Source organism: Musca domestica, unplaced genomic scaffold, assembly GCF_030504385.1.
Source record: "Musca domestica strain aabys unplaced genomic scaffold, Musca_domestica.polishedcontigs.V.1.1 20, whole genome shotgun sequence".
NCBI lineage: Eukaryota > Metazoa > Arthropoda > Insecta > Diptera > Muscidae > Musca > Musca domestica.
This window is the reverse complement of record NW_026712250.1, coordinates 10094029-10119738: the sequence shown is the minus strand read 5'-3', so window position 1 is coordinate 10119738 and position 25710 is coordinate 10094029. Positions and strand designations below refer to the sequence as shown.

At 32.7% G+C, this 25710-nt stretch overlaps 3 protein-coding genes across 8 annotated transcripts in view; 1 reads left to right on the top strand and 2 right to left on the bottom strand.

Annotated features, from left to right (window-relative positions):
* Window positions 1-3876: 3876 nt before the first annotated feature.
* Window positions 3877-5307, bottom strand: LOC101892355 (eukaryotic translation initiation factor 2 subunit 1). The gene is made up of 2 exons (XM_005190087.4): window positions 4455-5307; window positions 3877-4392 (listed from the first exon to the last, which is right to left on the bottom strand). Exons 1-2 carry the CDS (start codon window positions 5147-5149, stop codon window positions 4050-4052), a joined length of 1038 nt encoding a protein of 345 aa, XP_005190144.1. The 5' UTR covers window positions 5150-5307; the 3' UTR covers window positions 3877-4049.
* Window positions 5308-6712: 1405 nt separating this feature from the next.
* LOC101892523 (eukaryotic translation initiation factor 4H) lies at window positions 6713-14105 on the top strand. Of its 3 annotated transcripts, none has more exons than XM_059122423.1 (5): window positions 6713-6871; window positions 8583-8879; window positions 8949-9061; window positions 9781-10002; window positions 12590-14105. In XM_059122423.1, the coding sequence occupies exons 1-5, from the start codon at window positions 6837-6839 to the stop codon at window positions 12745-12747; spliced, it is 825 nt and encodes a 274-aa protein (XP_058978406.1). In that variant the 5' UTR covers window positions 6713-6836; the 3' UTR covers window positions 12748-14105. The 3 variants fall into 3 exon arrangements, with proteins under 3 accessions (XP_058978406.1, XP_058978405.1, XP_058978404.1); XM_059122422.1 differs by having other exon boundaries at window positions 8949-9115; XM_059122421.1 differs by having other exon boundaries at window positions 8949-9193.
* Window positions 14106-20492: 6387 nt separating this feature from the next.
* LOC105261991 (flotillin-2) overlaps window positions 20493-25710 on the bottom strand; it is a 525605-nt gene continuing 520387 nt past the window's right edge. For all 4 annotated transcript variants that reach the window (XM_059122416.1, XM_059122414.1, XM_059122415.1 and 1 more), the window contains 3 exons: window positions 23111-23678; window positions 22866-23049; window positions 20493-20925 (listed from right to left, as the gene is read on the bottom strand). In XM_059122416.1, the coding sequence (XP_058978399.1) occupies window positions 20746-20925; window positions 22866-23049; window positions 23111-23678 (932 nt within the window). In that variant the 3' untranslated portion in view covers window positions 20493-20745. The remainder of the gene's footprint in view (window positions 20926-22865; window positions 23050-23110; window positions 23679-25710) is intronic.

Below are 25710 nucleotides of genomic sequence, written 5' to 3'. Positions count from 1 at the left end.
ATTTTTTTTTTTTTTGTTTTTTTGGAAGACAAGAAAGTGATGTTAATTTTGGAATAATTTTTAAAAGCATAATACAATTTTTGAATTTCAAAAAAAAAAAAAAAAAAAAAAAAAAAATGTTCTTAAAGATCGGAAAATATTGTGGATTTGAGACCAGAAAAATTTTCCGATTTTTATACCCTTCGTCACACTGAGATCAAGGTATTACTTCTTTGTGTGACTGTTGGTAACATGCAGAGGAATACGAAATACGACTCATAGTTCCTTTTGATTATCTTCATAGAATCACATTTTGAGTAGATTTTTGGATCCCCGTATTTTCGAAAATTGAAATGAAATTTTCCACAAATCATTTGTTTGGCACAAGAACAAGAACCCAAAATGGTTGGAAATCGGTTCAAACTTAGATATAGCTCCCACTTATAGTGTCGCCCGATTTAATAAGTATTGTGCATCAAATGTGTAATATTCGTCCTAATAGGATGTATTTCGGCACATCCAATCGAAGCTAGTAGTTTAAAATGTGGTGAGAATCGGTTCAAATTTAGATGTGTATCCCATATATAGTGTCGTCCGATTTCATAAGTATTGTGCACCAGTTCAGTCCAGAAGTATACTTGGCAATTTTGGTAAATATCGGTTCAGATTTAGATATAGATGCCATACATATCTTCGTCCGATTTTATAATTATTGTGCACCAAACGTGTAATATTCTTCCTAATAGGATGTATTTCCGCACATCCAATCGAAATCTGTCTAGAAGCTAGTAGTTTAAATTTGGTGAGAATCGGCTCAAATTTAGATATAGATCCCACGTATATTTTCGTCCGATTTCAAAAGTATTGTGCACCAAATTCGTAATATCGGTCCGAATCGGATGAATTTTGGAATACTGGGCCAAGTTCAGTCCAGAAGTATATCTGGCAATTTTGGTAAATATCGGTTCAGATTTAGATATAGATCCCACATATATAGTGTCGTCCGATTTGATAAGTATTGTGCACCAAACGTGTAATTTTCGTCCGAATAGGATGAATTTCGGCACATCCGATCGAATTCTATTGATTGATGGAGATTGATTCATCCGATTAGGTGTTTCAAGTCCCCCGCTTTCGTAATATGAACTCCACAAGAATTATATTTGGTACCAGACAGCAGATACAGCTCAGACGTAGCTCTGCGAAATTTTATCAAGATTGGTTCAGATTTGGATGTATCCCCCATGTGCATATCTTCAAACGATTTCAGGTATATTGTGCACCAATTGGCCAATATTAGTCCAAATGTCCTGCATTTTGGTAGCGCCAACCAAATTCAGAGTACATCAAACTTGGGGAAATCGTGTAGTTCCCACTACAACTCAGAAATAGGTGTTTAAAATTTTGTCATATTTCTGTACACAAATGGCTTATAACAGCCCAAATGGACTGAAATTTGGCAATTCCGACTGATTTCATGCTAGAAATAAATAGAAATAAAATTTGGTGGAAATCGGTTCAGATATAGCTATAGCTCCCATATATATGTTTCATCCGATTTGGTGTTTCAAGTCCCCCACTTTCGTAATAAGCACTCCACAACAATGATATCCGAATAGAAAAGATCTGTAGAATTTCTCTAAAAAAAAGAGAGGAGGTGTGGAGCTTTTATTCTGAGAAATTTTGTGGTTTAGATGACCTCGTGGCACTGAGTATTCCAAACATTTACTATCCAACATCCATGACTTTTGAATTCAATAAAAATCTAAGTTTCCTATTTTCAATAGAGGACTTCTCCTTTAAACAAGGATCCCCAGGTCTTTCATATTCAGTTTTGATTCCTCTACAAGTTCAATTTTCGATAACCTAATGGAAGACTTCTCGGACTCCTTTAATGTTTTTTTTTTCAAAGACATGCGAAAAATTATAGTTTTAGGGAATAATTCATTATAACCATTATACGAACGCCACACACAACAACATCATGAGAAGAAGCCTAACATTTTTTTAAAAAAAGAAAATTACGAACTACCTCAGGCTTGAAGCATTTCTCGTTATAATACTAATTCAAAAAAAAAAATACTTAACATTTTTAAACTACAAAACAAAATTAGAAAGGAAAAAAATACGTAAACGAATTAGAAACCCCAAAAAATTCGTTAAAAGAATCAACAACAACAACTAACATAGATTAAGAGCTCATTTCAAAATAGCCTAAATATATAAATAAGACCAAGTGAACCCCCTCATTCAAAAATAATTATGAAACAATAAAATTCGTCAACGAAGTTAAAAACTAGCTTGGATAACAGTTTGAAAACGCAATTTTAAATAATATTAAGAAATCGAAAATCAATATGTAAAAAACGAAATCTGTTTTGAAATGGTTACAATGTGAGAGAAATTTAAATAAATCGTGAACTATTCACAAAAAAAAAAAAAAATAAAAAGCTGTAAGTTTAGTTATATAGGGGCTATACGAAGGCGTAGACCTGCACGGAAGATATTCTGTCATAGGCTGTGGTATATATTACGAACATAAAATAACAAATTGGAAACAATTCCGGTGAATAATGTCGCAAAAATCATTAAAAAGCCGAATATTGGGAGATATACAGTTATATGGGGGCTATACGAAGACGTGGACCTGCACAGACAATTTTCTGTCATAGGCTGGAGTATCCATTACGAACTTCAAATATCAAATTTGGAACATTTCCGATTAATAATGTCGTTAAAATCATCAAAAGACCGAATATGTAGAGGTATCGTTATATGGACCTGCACAGACAATTTTCTGTCATAGGTTGTAGTATCCATCAGGAACTTCAAATACCAAATTTGAAACATTTCCGGTGAAAATGTCGCTAAAATCATCAAAATACCGAATATCGGGCGTTACCGTTATATGGGGGCTATACAGAGACGTGGACCTGCACGTATAATTTTCTATCATAGGCTACAGCATCCATTACGAACTTCAAATACCAATTTTGAAACAATTCCGGTGAATAATGTCGCTTAAATCACCAAAATACCGAAAAATAGGGAAGTACCATTATATGGGGGCTATACGAAAACGTGGACCTACACAGACAATTTTCTGTCATAGGCTATAGTATCCATTACGAACTTCAAATACCAAATTTGAAACAATTCCGGTTAATAATGTCGCTAAAATCATCCAAATACCGAATATCGGGAGATACCGTTATATGGCGGCTATACCAAAACTTGGACCGACATGGCCCATTCTCAATAACAAAAGTCCTACAGTCCAGCAATATACATTTGAGTACAATTTTATCAACCTACTAAATTTCGTTCGGAAGCTAGAGAGATTTCCACAGACGGACGGACATCGCTAAATCGACACAGAATTTTATGCTGATCAGGAATATATACTTTGTGGGGTCTAAAATGTATATTTCGAGGTGTTACAAACGGAATGACAAACTTAATATACCCTCCATACTATGGTGGAGGGTATAAGAACAACAACAAAATTGCCAATTTGTATTGCAGGTGGAGGTAGACCTTCGCATCTGGATGTCCGCAAGATGTTTTCCACTAAAATATAGTACCGAAGGGTTCTTTGATGAACTAAAAGAAACACCTACATCTCCTAGATTTCATAACTAACCTTTAAGACATCCATAAACAATAATAACACTCTTACTTGGTCTAGTGTTGTCTAAAAGAAGACATTTTGCTGTTGAGATCTATTTCTTATCTTTGCCATGATTTTTGGAGTCAGCGAGCCGCGGCTTTCTATCTTCAACTGGACAGGAAAACGAAGTTTTAAATTTCGAATTCCATTGATCAAATTTAATATAACACAGTCGGATTTTTTGTTTGGGTTGGATGTAACCTTTTAATGTTTGTTGGTTTTGTTAAACATTTGCACAAGAATGGAAAAAACATGTTTTTTTTTCTTGATGTTCTGGTATATAAAAAAGAATCTATGGAAACTGTACACGAAGTAAAAAAATTAAAAGCCCTTTCATCAATATAATAAATATTGTTTTGTTTTAGGAAAATCTTCTTGTTCAACTAGTGCGCGGGGCTTATTATTCTTCATCCTCTTCATCATCCTCGTCTTCGTCATTGCTCTTGGCTGAGTTGCGGCCACCCTTATTGTTGATAGATTCATTTTCTGGATCGAATGTCATGCCCTCCTGGTCATCTTCCTCCTCTTCGTCGTCATCACCACCCACCTCAGCATTTTCGGCCTCAGCCTTTTGCAAGCGTCTAGCCAATTCAGCTTCATCGATGGCAGTAACCAATTTGGGTGGCATAACAACCTTAAATTCGCCACCATATTCCAAGATTTTGGCTCTGATGTTTTCAATGGCCTGTTCCAAGATTTTCAGGCCCTCGGCCTTCTTTGTGGTTGAAGTGGTCATAACATAGCTAAAACAAAACAAAAACCAAAATCAATTCATGCCAACTCTCATATATCCCCAAAAACTTACAGTGGAGGAGCAATCAAGTTAATACGTATGGGCAATTCTTCATTGCTCAATTCCAAACCGGTATTAAGTGAAGCCTTGACAGCATCAATACCCTCATAGCCGTAACAGGAACACTCAATATCTGAACGTATTTTAACTGTGGGCGATACCAATTTACGCTTGACATTGTTCAACAACACCTCCTTTGTCTTTTCATCCAAATCGCATTCATCGAACACCGTGGGATCTTCAACCGACTGTTTGAAGATATCATAGGCAGCCGATTTGCTATTGTATTTCTTCTCAAAATGCCAGGCAGTCTTTTGATACAATTCCTCCAATTGGTCACTCGACTCGTAACCCAATAAATTGGCAACGTGACGCAATAATAGATCTACCGCCTTGGCTTTGGCAAAACGTTCTGTGCATTTCTCCACATCTTCGGGTGACACACGGCGTTTTGACAGATCAATATAACCTTTCTCTTTATCCACACGTATGACAACGACCGGCTCGGTTTTGCCAACACGAATCAATTTGTTTATGGAACGAATACGACGGCGGGACAATTCCGAGAGCAGAATCATGCCCTCAATGTTGTTGTATTCCAGCAAATGCACATAGGCACCCATTTCGGCAATGGAGAGGACATTGACCATGACAACATCTTCCACTTCGGGATATTTTTCACTGTAGAAACGTGACGTTAAAGCCATATTTGCAAAATACCGTTAAATTGTTGCGTGCACTCTATGGAATAAACTGATGAAATTGCTGTTAAAAATTAAAATTTGCAGCAATTTTCACTTAAATAGCAAAAACGTGCCAACGTTTACGGGCGGATAATAGGTATTCCTAGATCGATTTTTTGTCGAGAGAGTTAGAAATGTCAAAATATATCGATGGAAGGCGATAAATGCGCACAATCGACTGTAGGGAAAATTACACCGGTCAATTGGTTAAAAAATACAACCCTGATGTTCAATTGTGAAGTAGAGTACACAACATCACTCTTGATTGGATTTTTTTGCTTAAATGTCGATTGCGCTAGCTTGGTTCTATTGCGTATGCGTCAAATAAAATACTCTATATCAGAAATTAAGAATATATACTTTATATTGTTTTAAAAAATAAAAACAAAATATTTTTAAATTCAATGATTCTAAGAAACGTACATTGCGGGATCGTATTAAAGTATATTAACCAGTTTTGTCACAAAATTGAAAGATTGAACAGTTTGGATCATATTTTTGACAGGATATCCAGGTATTTCATGCATCTTTCACGCAATTTAACTAATTTCAAAAATAAGGAAACCTATACAATAAATGAGAACAGGAAGCGGCTATATACTAAAGGTTCTACCTCCTTATTGTATCCTTGTGACGTAGGAGTACCGACGATTACAGCAAACATAAACCAAACCATAAATGAAAATGTTAAAATTCTGGTATTGCTCGTTGATTTGTTTGTCCTTTTCTTTGCTTGTCAGCAATATTAAATTTATTTTGATTCCATTTGTTGGGAATGTCAACAATTTTTAGGATTTACAGTATTTAAAAAAAGATCAACAGTGGCGACAATAATCTAACCAGTGTATGTTCCAGAACTACAAGAATGTAAATCTTTTTACGATAATATTGGTATTTTCCTTTATGACATGGAAAAATAATTAAAAGAACTGGTAAATTTGTTGGAAATTAAATTCGAATTTACAGCCTTTTTATCGAATTGGATAAAAAAAAAACTATGTCAGAACGCGAAATTGGGAAAGATTCGTGATTCCAATTCATTTTTCGCGATTGTATCTTAAAATATTGTGAAAATATCAAAACAAAACAACTTGTTGCTATCGTGATACAATCATTACAAGATATGGCAGGTTGATTTAATTTTAAACATTGCCGTGAAGTTAGAGTGAAATTAAATCCAAATCCAGTGGGTTAACCCTCATATATATAAACGTACTATTATAACAAATACGACATATTTTTTTGTTCACTTTTTTCACAATATTCTAATTTAAGAGGAATTTACGAAAGATTAATGCAACATCACGGATTTTTCACAATATCGAGTTCAAAATTTTATTAAGTATTTTATTAAATTAAAAAGGAACTATTATTTTCCCTTAAGTTGTAAATATGCCAGAAAATTTGTCTTCTGTAAACGCCAGGCGAAATATAAATCCCCCACTAGCTACCATCGACAAAACATTGACGGGCCATCAATCCACAGTGAATGTCATGCCTTGTGGGCGGATGTAGTTATCAAAGCTTTGTTATTCTCCCCATCGTCACGTTGTAACCGATAACCGGTAGATGTTGTCTCATTTTCATTGGAAGAGGAAGAATTTCGCCGCGAATGCGTGAATGATTAACAGCCGACATAGAAAAATAAAACATGGCTGAAAGAAGAGGTGGTTTTGATCAACCTAGGTAAATATTTGTTAATTTTTGTGCATTTTAATAACAAAAGCTAAGTGGAAATTGTAGAAATTTGTTATTGCCCAACTTCGTGCAATGTGGTGTATGAAAAATTGTCATGAACTTGTAAAAATAGTGCATAAATGATGGACGGAAAAAATTGCTCTCGAACGAATGGTGTGTGTAGTGTGTTTGGGTGTATATAAGTGTGTGCGTGCGAGTGTGTGTGCTAGAGTGGGTAAAAAAGATTTTTCGCCGCCCTATACACGGTATGAAGAAGATATATGGAACCTCTTAAACAACCAGCCGCGACCAACCAACCGACCGACCGACCGACCAAGCAACCAACAACGAACGTTGTGTATGAATCGAATTCAATAATATGCCTGTATGGGAACATAGTGTGTTTCCAAGTATTATTCATGGAATTTTTTGGTGGGAACTGTGACCAAAACAACAAGGAAGTGTAATGCTAGATTGGAAAGATGCTGTCTTCATTTTGCCTGCAATAGTTTTGTTTGTGTGTGTGCTTTCGCCTGTCCCGGCGGCGAATACATTGTGTGTGTCCACCGTAAAGGGTTTTTTGCGGTTCTGTAGGGTGGAAAATGTCAAAGTACGATAATATTATTGCGGAGAAAAAAACACCAACAAAAATGTGTTCTACTAAATTCTGCCATCTACGACAGAGCAGCCAATGAGCTCTGTTTACTTGGCCGTTGCCAAAAAAAAATTCGCCCTGCAAACTCTTTATCGTCATCATAAACCACCATCATCATCATTAAATATCGGCTGGTTTGTTGGAGTGTGTGTGGTGTGAGTTTTATTTTTGTTGCTTTTTCGGCTTTATTTGTTATGTTTCTTTCCTAGACTCATTCATGCCCGAGCAAGCGACCGCCCGCCCGCACTTTTGCCATTATGTTTGCTGCTGATGATGATTTTGTGTGAATGACGAATATTTTGTTTTGTGTCTGTGGTCTCGATTTTCTACAGCGATTATAAGTTCCTAATGACGTTTGTTTTATTTGGGAAAATCACATGCCGTCTCCCAGAAAAAAGAAAGCCAAGCCTCTTATTTTGGTGATTTCATTCACATTTTCCTGTGTGACCACTATTCCGGTTGCTGGTGTCTTTTGTTCCAATTGAGTGCCAATCAATATTTTTTGATTTTGATTGATGCTGTCGGTCTTCAAACTCATGGGAAGTCCCTGTTTCTGGATTATATAATGGCGATTCCGTAAAAAAATACAAAACCAGATACAATTGTCATTCCGAAACGTTTGTATTTCTCGTGATAAGATAATGGGCATGTGTTGGTAATTCTACTGGTTGGCTGTTTAATATCTTGTATTTGGGGTTTAGCGGCACGTGGATACTTTTTCTTGTTTCGCATTTATTTTTGTTTACGTTTCAAATATCAGAAGGGGAATGTGTCCAAATATCGGTTTGTCATATTTAATGTGGGGAATAATGTTTTTGGATTTGTATTCAAATGGCATGGGGAACACCCGAAAATAATACATTTTTAGCGCATTTTACAATGAAGAGGCTGGAATCGCTTGATTTTGAAATACATCGGTGTTTCTCCGTTTGGAAAAAACCAGAACTAGAAGTGCAGGATAAGCCAGGATTAGTTTTGTCAATTTTGCTTTAAAATAATTTTTATTTTTTTTTATTATTGAAACAAAATATAATTTTCCCTCCTTTTTTCCTTCTCTCTTTTTAGAAATTATGGTAACAAACAGCTACCAACCGAACCCCCGTATACTGCATACGTGGGCAATTTACCCCAACGTCTTGTTCAAGGCGATGTCGTTAGAATTTTCCAATATCAAGGCTACAAGGTGAAGAGCGTCCGTTTGGTTAACGATCGTGTTACAGATGTTTTCAAAGGCTTCTGTTATGTGGAATTCGAAAACTTGGAAACACTGGAAGAAGTTTTACGTCTTGATGGTCTGATCAATGTTGACGATAATGGCAAGCCCTTGCGAATTGATATTGCTGAGAGCAAGAGAAATGATCGGTAGCATATGCATTCTTAAATTAACATAGAACATGAAAAAATTATTAACATATTTTTGTGCAATTACAGTCCCGGCGGTTTCCAAAAACGTGGACCACCAAGGCAAGATGGTGGCAGTGGTGGTGGTGGCGGCGGCGGTGGTCGTCATCAAAACTTTTCCCGCGGCGGCGGTGGTGGAGGAGGTAATCGAGGTGGCGATCGCGGCCACGATCGTGGTGGTGATCGTGATAATAGAGGTTCGTACAATGATAATCATGGTGGTCACAATGATAGAAATCGTGGAGGCGGCGGTGGTATGAATAGAGGATATTCCGGTAAATATATAAGCCAGTCTTATATAACAACTACCAAAAAACAAATTCTCAGAAAACAGCACAGCTATTTAAACTCTTATTTTGGTTTTCTTTTGTTGTTTCCAGTAGTTAACAAACTTTTAGCATCCCACTTCTATTAATTTTTTTTTTGTGTTAATTTTTATTTCAATATTCCCAAAACAATTTTTGGCCAAGACACACACACACTCAACACAACAACATACATTATTTGCCTAACTATCGTTTTGCTTGCATCTCAGAAATTTGGTTTAAAGGCTACAACTGGAATGCATGGCCAGTGCAGAGAAAAAATAAATTAATTAAACAAAATTACACCCGCCTGTAGTAATCCTCCCATCTATGAAATTTCCCACACAAAATTGTCTTTGTAACAAAACTCTTTTTATGCAAATCACAACCAAAACAAAACTAAGTTGCATTAGAAGATTTTGAAAAACATTTTTTTAAGCATTTAATAATGAAATTTAATAATTTTATTTTTTTTTAAATTTGGTGCAACTTAGTTTTAGTCTTTTTCCCATTGAATTTTTTTCTAATTTTTTTTACTATTTTTTGAATGAACACAGATCGTCCTGCAGCCCGTGGCCGTTATGGCAATTTCAATAACGACGATCGTTATAATGATCGCAACCAGGATCGCAATCATCGTGAAGGCAGCTTTGGCGGCCAAAGTCGAGATGGTGATCGCTACAATAATTTCAGTAGGAATCGTGGCGGCGATAGAGAACGCGGTCATTTCAATCAAAATGATCGTCCCCCATCTGCTGCTGCACCCCTGGGCAGTATAGGTAAGTTTGAGAAAAAAGAAAACAATTTTTTTATAAATATTTCGATTTTTTTTTTATAACAAATCAATTTTAGGAAGAAAAAAAACTTTAGAACAGAGTTCCAATATTTATCTGTAGAGAAAAATTTTCTCAGATTTGAGGTCTTATTTTTTATTGAGGCCAAAATTTCTCAGAAAAAAGCCTTAGAATTGAAGTCTAAATCATTTTGTTGAGAGGAAGAAAACTCCACATCTGAAGTCTGATTTTTTTCTGTAGAGAAAGAAATCCCGGAGTTCTGAATGTTTTCTATACTGGAAAAAAGTACTCAGTTATGAGGTCAGATTTGTTTTTTCTGTATCAAGAATAAAACAGAAATTACGAATAGTTTTTTATATAAAACAAATGAAATGGTATCAGTCGGGTTTGCCGACAGATGTATAACCCCCGGCTTAAAGTTATGATTATTCAAACGTTTGACCCTTTATGGGGGAGGTTTCGAAGCAGTTGGCCAATACTGACCAATTTGTACCTGACCTAAGACTTATATAAATATTACAGCGTGCGACTACTTCCTATACTTTTTATGAGATATGTACAAATTTTTGGAAAATGTGGAAATATGCGAGAGGTAACAGATACAGCGGACCGTCTCATACAGGGCCATAATTTTTAATTTTTTTTTTAATTTTATTGAATTAAAGCAAAAAATGTTGGAAATAGCATCAAATTTTAGAACAAGTATAGATTTGTTTGCATTAGTCACCTTTGGCACGAATTTTGGCCTTCACACGGCCAATGAAACCGTCACACGCTGCCCGAATGTTACTCTGCGGTATTTTGGCCCATTTCCGGTGAAGCGCTTGCTTGAGGTGGACCGATATATTCCATCTTCACACCAGACTTTTGGTTAATAAGAAAATGTGATTTGTGCAATTTGAAGAGAACCGCATGCGTATTTCGTATTTTAAGATAGTTGTAGTTATTCAAAACTTTGACCATTTGTGAGGGAGGTGCCAGAAGGAATAGTTCGATCTCGACCTTCCCTTTAGCAAAACTTGTGTTGATGGTAATATTGAGATGTGCTAAGTCTGAATGGAATCGGATGTTAATTTTGCGTTGTGCTTCAATGATATTCAAAATTGTGACCATTTGTGGAGGAGATACCAGAAGGAGTGGACCAATATATCCCATCTTCACATCAGATCTTGTGCTAGTAGAAATAAAAGGATATGTGAAATATGAAGAGAACCTGATGCTTATTTCGGATTTTATGATTGTTTTGGTTGTTCAAAACTATAACTATATCAGAAGGAATAGTCCAATCTCTACAGATCCAATATTTATAACAGATCTTGTGTTTATGGAAATATTGAGATGTGCCAAGTCTAAATGGAATCGGATGTTAATTTCGTTTGATGAATATTCAAAATGTTCACCCTTTATGGAGGAGGTACCAGAAGGAGTGGACCAATGTATCACATCTTCTCACCAGACCTTGAATTAATAAAAATATTGTGATGTGTGTAATTTAAAGAGAACCGGATGCTTATTTCGGATTTAATGATCGTTTTGGTTATTCAAAAATTTGATCCTTTGTGGGGGAGGTAACAGAGGGAATGGTCCGATCTCTAACATCTTTATAACGGAGCTTGAGTTGATGGAAATATTGAGAGGTGCCAAGTCTAAATGGAATCGGATGTAAATTTCGTGTTTTATGAACCACATGGATATTCAAAATTTTGAACCTTTGTGTGGAAGGTACCAGAAGGAGTCCACCGATATATTCCATATTCACACCAGACCTTGGGTTAATAAAAATATTGTAATGTGTGTAATTTAAAGACAATCGGACACTTACATCACATTTTATAAGAGTTGTTATTATTCAAAATTTTATCCTCTTTGGGGGAGGTACTTGATGCAGTTGGCCGATATTGCCCATTTTCGCACCAGACTTAGCACTGATGCAAATATTAGGATTTGCAAAGTTAGAGCAAAACCGGATTATCCTTTCTCTTTCTGGGCGGTAAATTATTTTCATTCAAAATGTTGACATTTTGTGGGGGGTGTACCAGAAAGAGTGGACCGATATTGCCCATCTCCGAACTCGATCTAAGTTTGACAATAATATTACGATGTACCAAGTTTGGATCAAATCGGATACTCCCTTAGGGACTAAAATCGTTATTTCGATGAGGCACGTTTTGGCCGTACCTATTGCTGGATATATACCCTCTGTAGCCATGTGGCTGAGGGTATAAAAAGTTCTTAGAAAAAATTCCTAGATTGACGTTTCCATCGAAGGGATAGCATTTCTCAAAGATATAAATAAATCCTCAAACCTGAAAACTCAGTCCTTGACGCAGGTTATTTATAAAAAAATCTATAGCCATTAGTCTTGTCTTGCTCGGACATTTAGTTAGTAAAAGAAATTCCGTAAATTCTTAGGCAATTCGTAATCAGTGGTTAACAAGTCCTTTAGGGAATATTCCATAGACTAAAATTTTTAATCTCCATCCTGCCTTTCAGCAGTCCTCCAGTCCTTCAGAAAACATTTTGGAAAAATTTTAAGATTTTTAATCTTTTCCTGTTTTTTTTTTCTTTTTAGATGACAGCGAGAGACCCCGACTTCAATTGCAACCTCGAACCGTAGATGCCCCCATCAATGGTCTTGCGGAGACAAAGCAGGCAGCTGCTATATTTGGTAATGCCAAACCACGCGAAGAAAAACTCAAAGAAGCCAGAGAGCAGGATGAAGACAATTAAACGCTGCTTAATATCTATTTTATCGAGAGAAGAATATACCACAACAAAACTACGAAAGAAAGAATAACAAATAAAGCAGAGCAGAAGAAGTTAAACAAAAAACAAACAAAGTAAAAATCTACAAAATTTTAACTATTTTTCGATGAGAAAATAAAAACAAAACAAACCAACCAGCAAACAACAAAAGAGAAACAAGAGAGAGAATTATATGCAACATAAATAAAGAGAACGAGAGATCTTAACTATCTACATACATACAATATATATATGTAAAACGATTAACTGAAAAGAATATTAAAAAAAAAATACAAAAGCCGGAATAAGGAAAATTTATTAAATCAACAACAACAATATATATATTTAAAACCAACAACAACTACACTTTATGCGTAATACCAAAAACCAAAAAAAATTATAAGAGAACAGAAACAACAGTTTATTTTGTTTTAACCACAAGAGGAAAGCCACAAAACAAGCTAACGAGAGAGAGAGAGAGAGGGAGAGCGAGTGAAATTAACTGAAACAAAAATTTATGACTCTAAAAGTAAATGATTTATTTTGGAATTGAACTAAAGTGAAAAACATTTTGGAAATTGGACTTTTTGCAGAATCAGAAAGATTTTTTAAATTAGAATATTATTTGTTTCTTATTTTTTTTTATAAAAAAAAACTTGTCTAAAAAATACTTGAAAAACATAAAATCTATATATTAAGAATAAAAAATATATACATAAATATTTATATATTATATACAAATATATAAATATTGAAAAAAAAAACAAAGTCCAAAATTCTTTTACAACGCCCCCCCCCCACTAACCTAAAAACAAAAAAACAATAGCAACAAAAGGATAACATAAATTGTTGGCATTCTGGTGTTTTTGGATTTTTTCGAAAAGCAATATACAATAATTAAAACTAAAGTAGACTATGCTTCTTCTTCTCCTATTTAAAAAATAAAAACAAACAACAACACATCTGTTTAATAAACAAAAAGAACAAAAAACAACCCCACTTTTTAAACAAATAAAGATAACTTTAATACACATACTTATATACTTTGCATTACATACATACTATAAAACAAAACTAATTTGAATATATACCAATAATAACAAAAACAACAAGATAAAAGATAAATATTGTAATTAAAAGTAATAAAGGAAATATAAAACCCAAACACCATCCCTCTATTCAAAAGTAATTACTCATATTTTAAAGCTTAAGAAGGCATTGCAGGTTTATTTTAGCTTCTAAAAAGTCTAACACCCTTGCCACCAACAACACCACCACACAAAACTAAACCAAAAACTTACCCTTTTCACCCCGACACTACAAATATCCACATTTGACAGAAAGAAACACGATTTTAAAAGCTAATTGATAAAAAAAAAACTTTTTATCCTCCCCCTTAGAAACTTAAGTAAAATTCTTAGCTGAATTGCAATATAACCTAACATACATAAAAAAATCTTTCGTTTCGTTTTTTTTGCCAACAACTCTCTCCCAGCGGCTTGTGTGTTTCGTTTCAAAAAATACTTCCTTATATCACAAAATTTTCTTCTCGGTTTTTTGTTTGTGAATTTTTGTTTTAAGAAAGCAAAGAATAATCGTACACCCAACCTCGTTTCTTATAATTATTCATATTTTTATTATTATTAATTAATTATTTTTTTTTTTTAAACTAACAAATTTTTTAAGTAGTCTTAAAACAAACAAAAAAAAGAATTCGCATCCTAACAAAACAAAATACATATATATATTTTTTTTGGAGAATAAAGTAAATTTTAAAATATTTTTTTGTTATAACTTTGTTATAAAAAACGCTTTACTTTTTTTTTAAATACTAACAAAAAAATAAATATTTTGTTTATATTGAATATTTTGATATATACATTTTTTTTCAATTTCACAAAAAAAACGAAAATTTAAATTTTGTTTTTTTTTCTTCTTTAAACATAACCTCAAATTTGATATTTTTTGTTTATAACACACAAAAAAATACACTTCAAAATAAAAAAAAAATTGTCAAAAAAACCAACTCATCAATTAAGTAAAAATTATAAAAAATCCCAAGAAAAAATATACTATATATTGCATATAATATTACATTTTTTGTATAAGACAAAATAAAAAACAAAAAAATAAGCGTAAAACTTCCCCCAACAACAACAAAATATTTAGAAGTATATTTAAATATACTTTAAAGTAAATATAAAGTAATAATAATTAATAATAATAATAATAAACTGAGTAAAAGAAAAACAAATGCATACAATTAATTTTATGTTTAATAAATTAATAAATAAAATAATAAAAAATTCAAAAAAATTTAATATCAAAAATTGTTTTATTTCTTTTACAACGGGGTTGAGAAAAATTCCACACAGAAAAAAAAAACAAGCAGCTATAGAACAAAATCAGAACTCAGTTTTGGGGATGTTTTTCCAAAAAAAAAAAAAAACAAAATCTAATCTCAGGTCAGAGGGTGTTTTTCCAAAAAAAAAAAATCAAATCTCATTTCTGAGGAATTTTTATACCCTCAGTTATATAGACTATCATTTGAAACAGAAAAAATCTTACCTCATTGAATTAACGGTTTTAGACCATAGGTCTCTTTGGACCAAATCCGTTTCAGGACATTTGGAGACGATGTCGGAGTATCCGTCCGTCCGTCTCTCCGGCTGGCACGCACGATAACTCTCGAAGGAACAATCCGATTTGGTCCAAACTTGTTACATCGTAATATTATTATTATCAAACTTAGATCAAGTTCGAAGATGGACAATATCGTCCCACTTCTTTTGGCACCTTCACCACAAAAAATACCAAAATTTTCACAGATTATAATTTACTTTATACAGGAAGAAAGGATTATCAAATTTTCTGCAAACTTTGCAAACACTAATATTTTTATTAGTGCTAGGTTAAATGTGAAAATGGACGATATCGCTCCATTGCTTTTGGTGTCTCCCCCACATTGACTTTAAGAAGTAAAATAACCAAAAGGCTCAGAAAATGCAAAATAAGCATTCGATTCATTCTAAACTTCAGTCATTTCAATATTTATATCGATACAAGATCTGGTGTGAAGAAGGAATATTTCGGCCCGCGCCGTTGGGTACCTCCCTCACTAAAGGGTCAAAATTTTTAAAAACAAAAACGCTCTTAAAATAGGACATAAGCTTCGGATTCTCTTCAAACTTCGCATATCTCAATATTTTTATGAACACAAGATTTGGTGTAACGATGATTGAGATCGGACCACATCTTCGGGTACCTCCACCACAAAGGGGTCAAAATTTTAAATAGCTAAAACGCTCATAAAATGCGAAATAAACTTCGGATTGTCTTAAAATTTCACAGACATCAATATTGTTACGAACACAAGATCTGGTGTGAAGATGAAATACATCGGTCCACTCCTTCGCGTACCTCCCACACAAAGCGGTCAAAGTTTTGAATAACCAAAATGCTCATAAAATGCGAAATAAATATCTGATTCTCTTCAAATTTCACATGCACCATGAATTTTATTGACACATAATCTGATGTGAAGATGGAATATATCAGTCTTCTCCTTCGGGTACCTCCCCCACAATCGGGTCAAAATTTTCTATAACCAAAACGCTCATAAAATGAGAAATAAGCATCCGATTCTCTTCAAATTTCAGATACATCAATAGTTTTATTAACACAAGATCTGGTGTGAAGATGGAATATACCGACTGACTCCTTCAGGTACCTCCCCCACAAAGCGGTCAAAATTTTGACTAACAAAAACGCTCATAAAATAAGAAATGAGCATTTGTTTCCTTTCAAACTCGGCACATCGGAATATTTTTTTGAACGGAAGATCTGGTGTGAAGATGGTACCTTCCACACAACGGTTCAAAATTTTGGATTACATATATCTCCTACAAAATGCGAAGTGAGCATCCGATTCCCTTTAAATTTCATACATCCCAATGTTTTTATTAAAATAAGATATGGTGTGAAAATATGGATATATCAGTCCACACCTACAGGTATCTCCCCCATAAAAGGTCTAAATTTTTGAATAATTATATCTCTCATAAAATGCGAAATAAGCCTTCGATTTTCTTCATATTTCACACGCCACAATATTTTTACAAACCCAGGATCTGGTGTCAAAATTGATGTCGGATTATACCTTCCGAGATTTTTTTATAAGGATAATCGGAACTCAGTTCTAAGATTTTTTCTGATTATCCATGATAATAAAAAAACACAATTTCTTTTGTAATTGTATATTTTATTTATTTATTTACGTTTGTTGTTGCTTTTTTTTTGTTCATTTACAAATATATTATTACACATAAATATGTATGTATGAATGTTAGTTAAGTTCTTTGTTTACAATTGCAAAAGTTTATAAATTCTTCCAAAAAAGAAAATAAATAATTTATTTATTATTTTTTTATTACTTATTTCGACAAATAGAAAAAATTTCGTTTTATTTAATTTTTTTTTTTTTCAAAAAATATGGCTGGGTTAGGGGTTAGTTGTTTTCTTTATTTTCTAAGAGAAATTTGAATTTAGTTAAGTGTGTGAATACAAATATATTTTTTTTAATTTCGAAATATTAAATTATGAAATTGGAATTGGTTGGAGGAAAAAATTACCAATAAAGGATGATGGTCCAATATAAAGGTAAATAATTTAATATATAGTACTATTAAATACAAATTGCGAAAGTGTCCGTTTCCCAGGGCCCATAAAATTGTACATGTTTAATGTCTTTATATATCCAATCATATTCTATTGGATATAGTGAGCGCCTATGTTTGGACCAGTCCCTTTTAAATTTATAAAATAATTCTATAGGTGCAAGTTCTATACATACAAGTATATATTTTTTAATTAGTATAAAAATTAGCACAAAAATTAGTAAACAATTGGTATAAAACTAATTAGTGGTTTTCAAAAAGTGAGGTAAGAAAGAAGGTTAATAATTTATAATAATAATGTATATGTCTAAAAAACAGTAAAAGTGTAATAAAAATTTCAACAAAATAAGACATGTTAGTACATATAAAACGTACAAACACAAATAAATGCAAATAAAATATTTTTTAGGGTAAATAAAAAAAATATATATAAATAAAATAAATAAAAAAATAAAAAAATTTAAATGACAAATTGTTTTGGAAAAAAATCTAAAAAGGTTAACAATAAAATACATAAATTGTTAGGAAATGCGGTGTTGAAAACTTAGTTTTGAAAAACAATTTTGTTCAATTTGTATTATTTTATTTTTTGAAATTTGTAAATTGAGGTATTCAAATGGCAGTGATTTTTGTAAATTTTGTAATCAAAAAGTAATGCTTTGTTCCAGAACTGCAAGAATCTAAAAGTTTTAACTACAATAACTGATTTTCCCTTTATTTTATCGAAAAATTGCAAAATTGGTAGATTCTTGCAGGTTCTGGACAAAAATTTGAGGTTATATTTTAGTTTTTGAGTCGCAGGGTTAATAATAACAGCTAAATAAGCAGCTATGTTCGACCTTTAATATCCTCCACCATTTGAAAAGTAACTTGCAAAATGTAAAAGAAATCCGTTGACAAATAGTCCTAAAATTTTAAAAATACCGAATGCCAATTATTTGCCACCGAAAATGTCACCTATTACAACCTCCAAATACCAAGTTTGAGATTATTCTGTTAAAAAATCTAGCCAAAATTATGAAAATACCGAATATTGCGAGGTACTGTCAAATAGGGACTATGCGAAGACGTAAATTCTTATAGGCAATTTTCTATCATACAAAGCAGTATCCACAGTGAACTCCATATCCTGAATTTAAAATAATTCTGGTGGAAAGTGTGATAAAAATCATGAAAAATCCGTGGTACTGTGGTATATGGGCTATTCGAACCTCTCTAGCCAATTAACCGCCAGCAAAAGCAGTACCTATTGCAAACTCCAAATACCAAGTTTGAGATAATTTTGTTGGAAAAATGTAGCTAAAATCCTGATAAAAACGAATATTGGGAGGTACCGATATTTAGGGGTTATATAAAGACATAGACCAAAATACACAATTTTCTATCATAGACTGTAGTACCCATTAGCAACTTTAAATACCAAATTTGAAACAATTCCGGTGAAAAATGTGATAAAAACCATGAAAATACCGAATATAGGGATGTACCGTTGTATGGAGGCTATACGAAAAAGTGGACCTGGCAGATAATTGACTATATCTGCCAGAAAAAAGCGGAGCTAATTACGAACTCCAAATACCAAGTTTAAGATAATTCCGTTGGAAAAATGTTGCTAAAATCCTGATAAAACCGACCATCGGGAGGTACCATTATGTGGGGGCTATTCGAAGACGTGGATTTTCCGTCATAGGAATTGGTACCCATTATGAACTCCAAATACCAAATTTGAAACAATTTCTGTGAAAAGTGTGTCTAAACTCGTCAAAATGCCGGGAACAACTCTAGTTTAGTAAAAACTTATATTTTTTCGAAAACATTTCCAGGGGTAGGTAATTTACCCTGATTTCGGGAAACTATACTTTTTCCGTGGGAAGGAACCCGGGACCCCAGATTTTTGACCCGGGTTAGTGAATCCGTGTCTTGAACGCGGACTTTCGGGTCAAAAATCTGGGGTTCCGGGTTCCCCAAGAAAAAACTAGTTTCCCGGAATCAGGGAAAAAATATCTTCCTCTGGAAAAAAATGTACAAAAAATTAAAAAGTTTTTACTAAACATGAGTTAAGCCAAAATGCCGAATATCTGGAGGTACAGTTGTGTGGGGACTATACCAAAATTTGTTTAATACCAAAATTCCTGCAGACCTATAACACATCTGGGTAAATTTTATCAAACTGCTTCATTACGTTCGAAAGCTAGAGTTATTTCCACGGACGGACGGACATCATTAAATAGACATATTGCTTGGTGCAGATCTAGAATAGATAGGGGTCTAATATAAAAATCCACGTTAAAAGCTTTTTTAACTATTCTTTTAAAAATCAGATCTCAATCTCTGTTGGAAAAAATATTCATTTGAAAATCCTAGGTTGGATAAGGTATTATTTTATTGGCCAAAGTTAAGAAAACTTGAAACGTTTTAAAACCAACCTTTGCTTTGCACCACTTCTTCACAGATTATAACTTAAAATAAAACACGTGGGGTTGTCTCCCTTAAAATGCAGTATGTGAGAATTCCTAACGTGAAAAAGGGACATTTTTACAAAAAATTTCCATCGAAAAATAAGTGGTAGGGAGTATGGGGATGTCAATCAAATTCAATAACAATTTTTGTTTCGGAACTTGTAGGGTTAGGTTAAGTACATTTACAAATTAAAAACTTAAAAAAATAACAATTACAGTTTACAAAATTAAAAAACATAATTAAGAAATCAAATAAAAACTTTACATAATTTTTTTTGCTGAAACTAAAAACAAAAATTGTTTCGTTGTTGTGTATTTAAGCCAATTTTATAGTTAAAAAAATACAAAAAAAAACTTGATTACTGTTACAAACTGTTATGATATTTTCTAAAAAAAATATTACAAAAATATTTCACACACTTTATATTTTATTATATGTAAATGCCTTGTTGGTTTGTTTGTTTTTGTTTTTCGCCTAAAAATTTCTTTAAATAATACATAATTCGTTTTTCTTTACATTTAAATTTTTTGTTTTTGTAAAAAATCGGTTTAGGTGATTGTTTGCCATTTAAGTTCAAGTTTTTTACTGTTATTGTTTTGTTTTTTTTATAAAGAAAATTTTCCATAATTTGTCATCATTATCATCTTGTTCGTTATACTCGTAATCGTCATCCATTTTTCCATTGTCGTATTCGTCAGCATCATCATCGTTTTTGTTTTTGCAGAGAGGAGGGAGATTTTCAGAGAGAGTGAGGGAGGGGAAAGGTCATTTAATATCGTGCAGTTTCATTCAATTCTCAAGCCATTGCCAGATCATCGAATCCATGGGAGGAAATATGCGCTAAATCTCACGCTTTGGCACCCGGTATCTTGGACAGAACCTTGGACAAATCGACACCGGTCAAAGCATTGATAGAGGGAGGTAATTGTGCAACCAGGCGGGTAACGTCGTTGGTTAAATTATCATTGCCGCCAATGAGAACAATCTCTTCTGTTTTGGCCAGAGGAGCAGCAACTTCGGCAGCAATCTGGAAACCATAAAAATACATATAATATTTATTTTTCAAACTAAGAATATTATTACATGTTATATAGGTAAATAATGGTATCGGTTATGTTATCGATATACTTTCTTTAGAAAATAATTGTTATCGAAAACTTTTCTTTAGAGACAAGAATTAATCTAAAACTTTCCTAACAAAGAAGTTGTTATCGACATCTTTTATATGGAAAAGTGTTGTTATCGATAACTTTTCTGTAGAAAATTTGTGTTATCGACAAGTTTTCTATAGAAAATTCGTGTTATCGACAAGTTTTCAATAGAAAATTTGTGTTATCGACAAGTTTTCTATAGAAAATTTGTGTTATCGACAAGTTTTCTATAGAAAATTGATGTTATCGACAAGTTTTCTATAGAAAATTGATGTTATCGACAAGTTTTCTATAGAAAATTGATGTTATCGACAACTTTTCTATAGAAAATTGTTGTTATCGACAACTTTTCTATAGAAAATTGATGTTATCGACAAGTTTTCTATAGAATATTGATGTTATCGACAAGTTTTCTATAGATTATTGATGTTATCGACAAGTTTTCTATAGAAAATTTGTGTTATCGACAAGTTTTCTATGGAAAATTGATGTTATCGACAAGTTTTCTATGGAAAATTGATGTTATCGACAAGTTTTCTATAGAAAATTTGTGTTATCGACAATTTTTCTATAGAAAATTTGTGTTATCGACAATTTTTCTATAGAAAATTTGTGTTATCGACAAGTTTTCTATAGAAAATTTGTGTTATCGACAAGTTTTCTATAGAAAATTTGTGTTATCGACAAGTTTTCTATAGAAAATTTGTGTTATCGACAAGTTTTCTATAGAAAATTTGTGTTATCGACAAGTTTTCTATAGAAAATTTGTGTTATCGACAAGTTTTCTATAGAAAATTTGTGTTATCGACAAGTTTTCTATAGAAAATTTGTGTTATCGACAAGTTTTCTATAGAAAATTCGTGTTATCGACAAGTTTTCTATAGAAAATTCGTGTTATCGACAAGTTTTCTATAGAAAATTCGTGTTATCGACAACTTTTCTATAGAAAATTGTTGTTATCGACAATTTTTCTATAGAAAATTGTTGTTATCGACAATTTTTCTATAGAAAATTGTTGTTATCGACAATTTTTCTATAGAAAATTGTTGTTATCGACAATTTTTCTATAGAAAATTGTTGTTATCGACAATTTTTCTATAGAAAATTGATGTTATCGACAACTTTTCTATAGAAAATTGATGTTATCGACAACTTTTCTATAGAAAATTGTTGTTAACGACAACTTTTCTATAGAAAATTGTTAACGACAACTTTTCTATAGAAAATTGTTGTTAACGACAACTTTTCTATAGAAAATTGTTGTTATCGACAACTTTTCTATAGAAAATTGTTGTTATCGACAACTTTTCTATAGAAAATTGTTGTTAACGACAACTTTTCTATAGAAAATTGTTAACGACAACTTTTCTATAGAAAATTGTTGTTAACGACAACTTTTCTATAGAAAATTGTTGTTATCGACAACTTTTCTATAGAAAATTGTTGTAATCGACAACTTTTCTATAGAAAATTGTTGTTATCGACAACTTTTCTATAGAAAATTGTTGTTATCGACAACTTTTCTATAGAAAATTGTTGTTATCGACAACTTTTCTATAGAAAATTGTTGTTATCGACAACTTTTCTATAGAAAATTCGTGTTATCGACAATTTGTCTATAGAAAATTCGTGTTATAGACAACTTTCCTATAGAAAATTCGTGTTATCGACAACTTTTCTATAGAAAATTGTTATTATCGACAATTTTTCTATAGAAAATTGTTGTTATCGACAAGTTTTCTATAGAAAATTGTTGTTTATAAATATTTTAAAAATGATTATCGATGACTCGATAACTCAGTTTCAATTCCTTTACCTTGGGCAGAGATTCCAAAACAATATTCATAATAGCAGCATCGCCATATTGTTTATAAACATGGGCCTTCATACGCATGCGCTCAGCTTCGGCCTTACCCACCAACTCAATGGCATGAGCTTCGGCAGCACCGATCTTGCGGATTTTCTCAGCCTCGGCACGAGCCATTTCAATAGTTTGACATCTGAAAAAAGTAAACGATTATCACATTTGACCAATTTTTTGGCTCTCTTATCAATACTCACTGTTTACCCTGTGCTATGGTCTGGACCCTAAATGCCTCAGCTTCGGCTGGCAACTTCACCGTACTCATCAATTCTCTATCTTTTCGTTGAACTTCCTGTGCCTCGATTTCGATTTGTTTACGTCTCTCCACCACATCGATTTGGATTTCTTCGTTACGTATTTTCTGACGTATCTTAGCCGCTTGCAGTTCATAGGCCAGCTGAGATTCTGCCTTGGCGGTATTGGTTTCCTGATCGAAATTGGCCTTTTGCAACTTAAAGAGACGTGCATTGTCTTCGATTTTGGTATCGGTCGAATATTTCACATCCATTGCACTCTTTTCACACTCGGCCTCTCGTATGCCGGCATCACGATTTGCTTCGGCCACACCGGCATCGGCGTCACGCTTAACCATAGCCGTTTGCGCCTTGCCCAGCGAGGCAAGATATTGGACATCGTCGTAGACATCTTTGATGACGAACGATAGAATTTCGATACCCATGCGACCGACATCAGGTGCGGCTACTTCGCGTACCAAGGCAGCGAATTGATCGCGGTCTTTGTAGACTTCTTCGACTGTAAGCGTTCCTGTAAGGAGAGAAGAAAAATTTTGAATAGATGAATATAGGAATGTTTTGAAATAAACTCCTTCTATTTTTTATAATTGTTTATAGACAGCTTGAAATGGATATAGAATATTTAATATCGGTTACATTTCCATCTAAAAGTTGTTATCGATAATTTTTTTTATAAAAAAGCTCTTGTTATCGAAAACATTTTTCTTTGGACATAATTTTATGGGTATATTTTCTGTGGAGAAAGCATGATTTCGATTAATTTTCTGTGCGGAAAATCTGTTATCGATAACATTTCCAAATGGAAAAACAGTTATCGATAACTTTTCAACTATTAACTAACTATTTATAAATAAAATTTCGACATAGGAAACTTTTAATAATATACTATCGATAATTGTTTTATATTGAAGACCTGTTATCGACAGTTTATTATCGAAAACATTTCTATATAGAAAATCTGTTTTCGATAACTTTTCCCTTGCTTTCAACTATTTTTCTATGCAGGAAATAATTTTGATAAGTTTTCGATTTTTTTATGTTGAAAATCGATTATTTTTTTTATCGAAAGTTCGTTATCGAAAACTTTACCGTATGGATATAGAACATTTCAAAATATGAATCTTGTTATCGTAATGTTATCTTGTTTTAATATATAGTAAATTTGTTATCGATGACATTTATGTATAGAAAATTTGTTATCGATGATATGTCTATATAAACAACTTGTTGTCAATAGCTTTTCTATAAAAAAAACTTGTTATCGATAACTTTTCTATATGAAATCAGAAAAAGCTTTTCTACATAGACAACTTGTCATCGGAAACTTTTCTAATTACAAAACTTAGTATCGATAACTTTAACTTATCGATTACTTTTTCTCTTTAAAAACTTTTTATCGATAACTTTTCAATGTAAAAAACTTGAAATGAAGCACTTGTCCGTATAAATCACTTGTTATCGACTAAAATATTATGGAGATAACATGTTATCGGCATGTTTTCCGGATAGATAGCTAATTATCGACAGATTTTCTGTACTGGGAATGAATCTTTTGCAAGAGAAACGACTTTTTCGTATAGAAGTTTTTTTTATCGACAATATTTCTGTGTAGGAAACTAGTTATCGATAATAATTCTATACAGAAAACTAGCAATCGATTACTTTTCTGTAGAGAAAAAAGTTATCGGCAGTTTTTTTCTACAAAACATTTGTTATCGGTCATTTTTCCCTTCAGAAAACTTGTAATCGATAACTTTTCTTTATAAAAATACTTGTTATCGAAAACTTTTTTATGTAAAAAACTTGTAATCGACCACTTGTCCGTATAAAACGCTTGTTATCGATAATAATTCTCTAATGTACAAATGTTATCGGCATATTTTCGTATAGATAATTAATTATCGACACATTTTCTGTACAGGAAATGGTCTATGGATAATTTTTTTGTTATCGATAACTTTTCTATGCAGAAAACTAGTTATCGATAATAATTTTATACAGATAACTTGTAATCGATTACTTTTCTATACAGACAACGAGTTATCGGTAGGTTTTTTCTACAAAAACTTGTTATCGGTAATTTTTCTCTTCAGAAAACTTGTAATCGATAAAGTTACTCTATGGAAAACTTGTTATTAGAGTATTTTCTTTATAAAATACTTGTTATCGATAACTTTTCTATGTACAAAATTTTGTAATCGATAACTTGCCCATATAAACCACTTGTTATCGAAAATTATTCTTTGTGATAAACGTGTTATCGACATGTTTTCCGTATAGATAATTAGTTATCGATCGATTTTCTGTGCCGGTTTCGATAAATCCTTTTTAAAATAAAATCTTTATCGACCACTTTTGTGTATAGATATTTTGTTATCGATAACTTTTCTGTGTAGAACGCTTCTTATCGATAATATTTCTATACCGAAAACTAGTGATCGACAATAATTCTATGTGGAAGACGTGTTATCGACATCTTTTCTGTACAGATAACTAGTTATCGATCGGTTTTCTGTCCGTGGGCCTATGCTATCGATAAGTCC

What these genes read in the sequence shown, in the direction of transcription:
- LOC101892523 (XM_059122421.1), top strand. Translation starts at nt 6,837, where the DNA reads ATGGCTGAAAGAAGAGGTGGTTTTGATCAACCTAG. An exon ending in GAGAGCAAGAGAAATGATCG is followed by an intron (nt 8,880 to 8,948) that starts GTAGCATATGCA and finishes GTGCAATTACAG; the next exon opens with TCCCGGCGGTTTCCAAAAAC. An exon ending in TATGAATAGAGGATATTCCG is followed by an intron (nt 9,194 to 9,780) that starts GTAAATATATAA and finishes GAATGAACACAG; the next exon opens with ATCGTCCTGCAGCCCGTGGC.
- LOC101892355 (XM_005190087.4), bottom strand. Translation starts at nt 5,149, where the DNA reads ATGGCTTTAACGTCACGTTTCTACAGTGAAAAATATCCCGAAGTGGAA. An exon ending in AACTTGATTGCTCCTCCACT is followed by an intron (nt 4,393 to 4,454) that starts GTAAGTTTTTGG and finishes GTTTTGTTTTAG; the next exon opens with CTATGTTATGACCACTTCAA.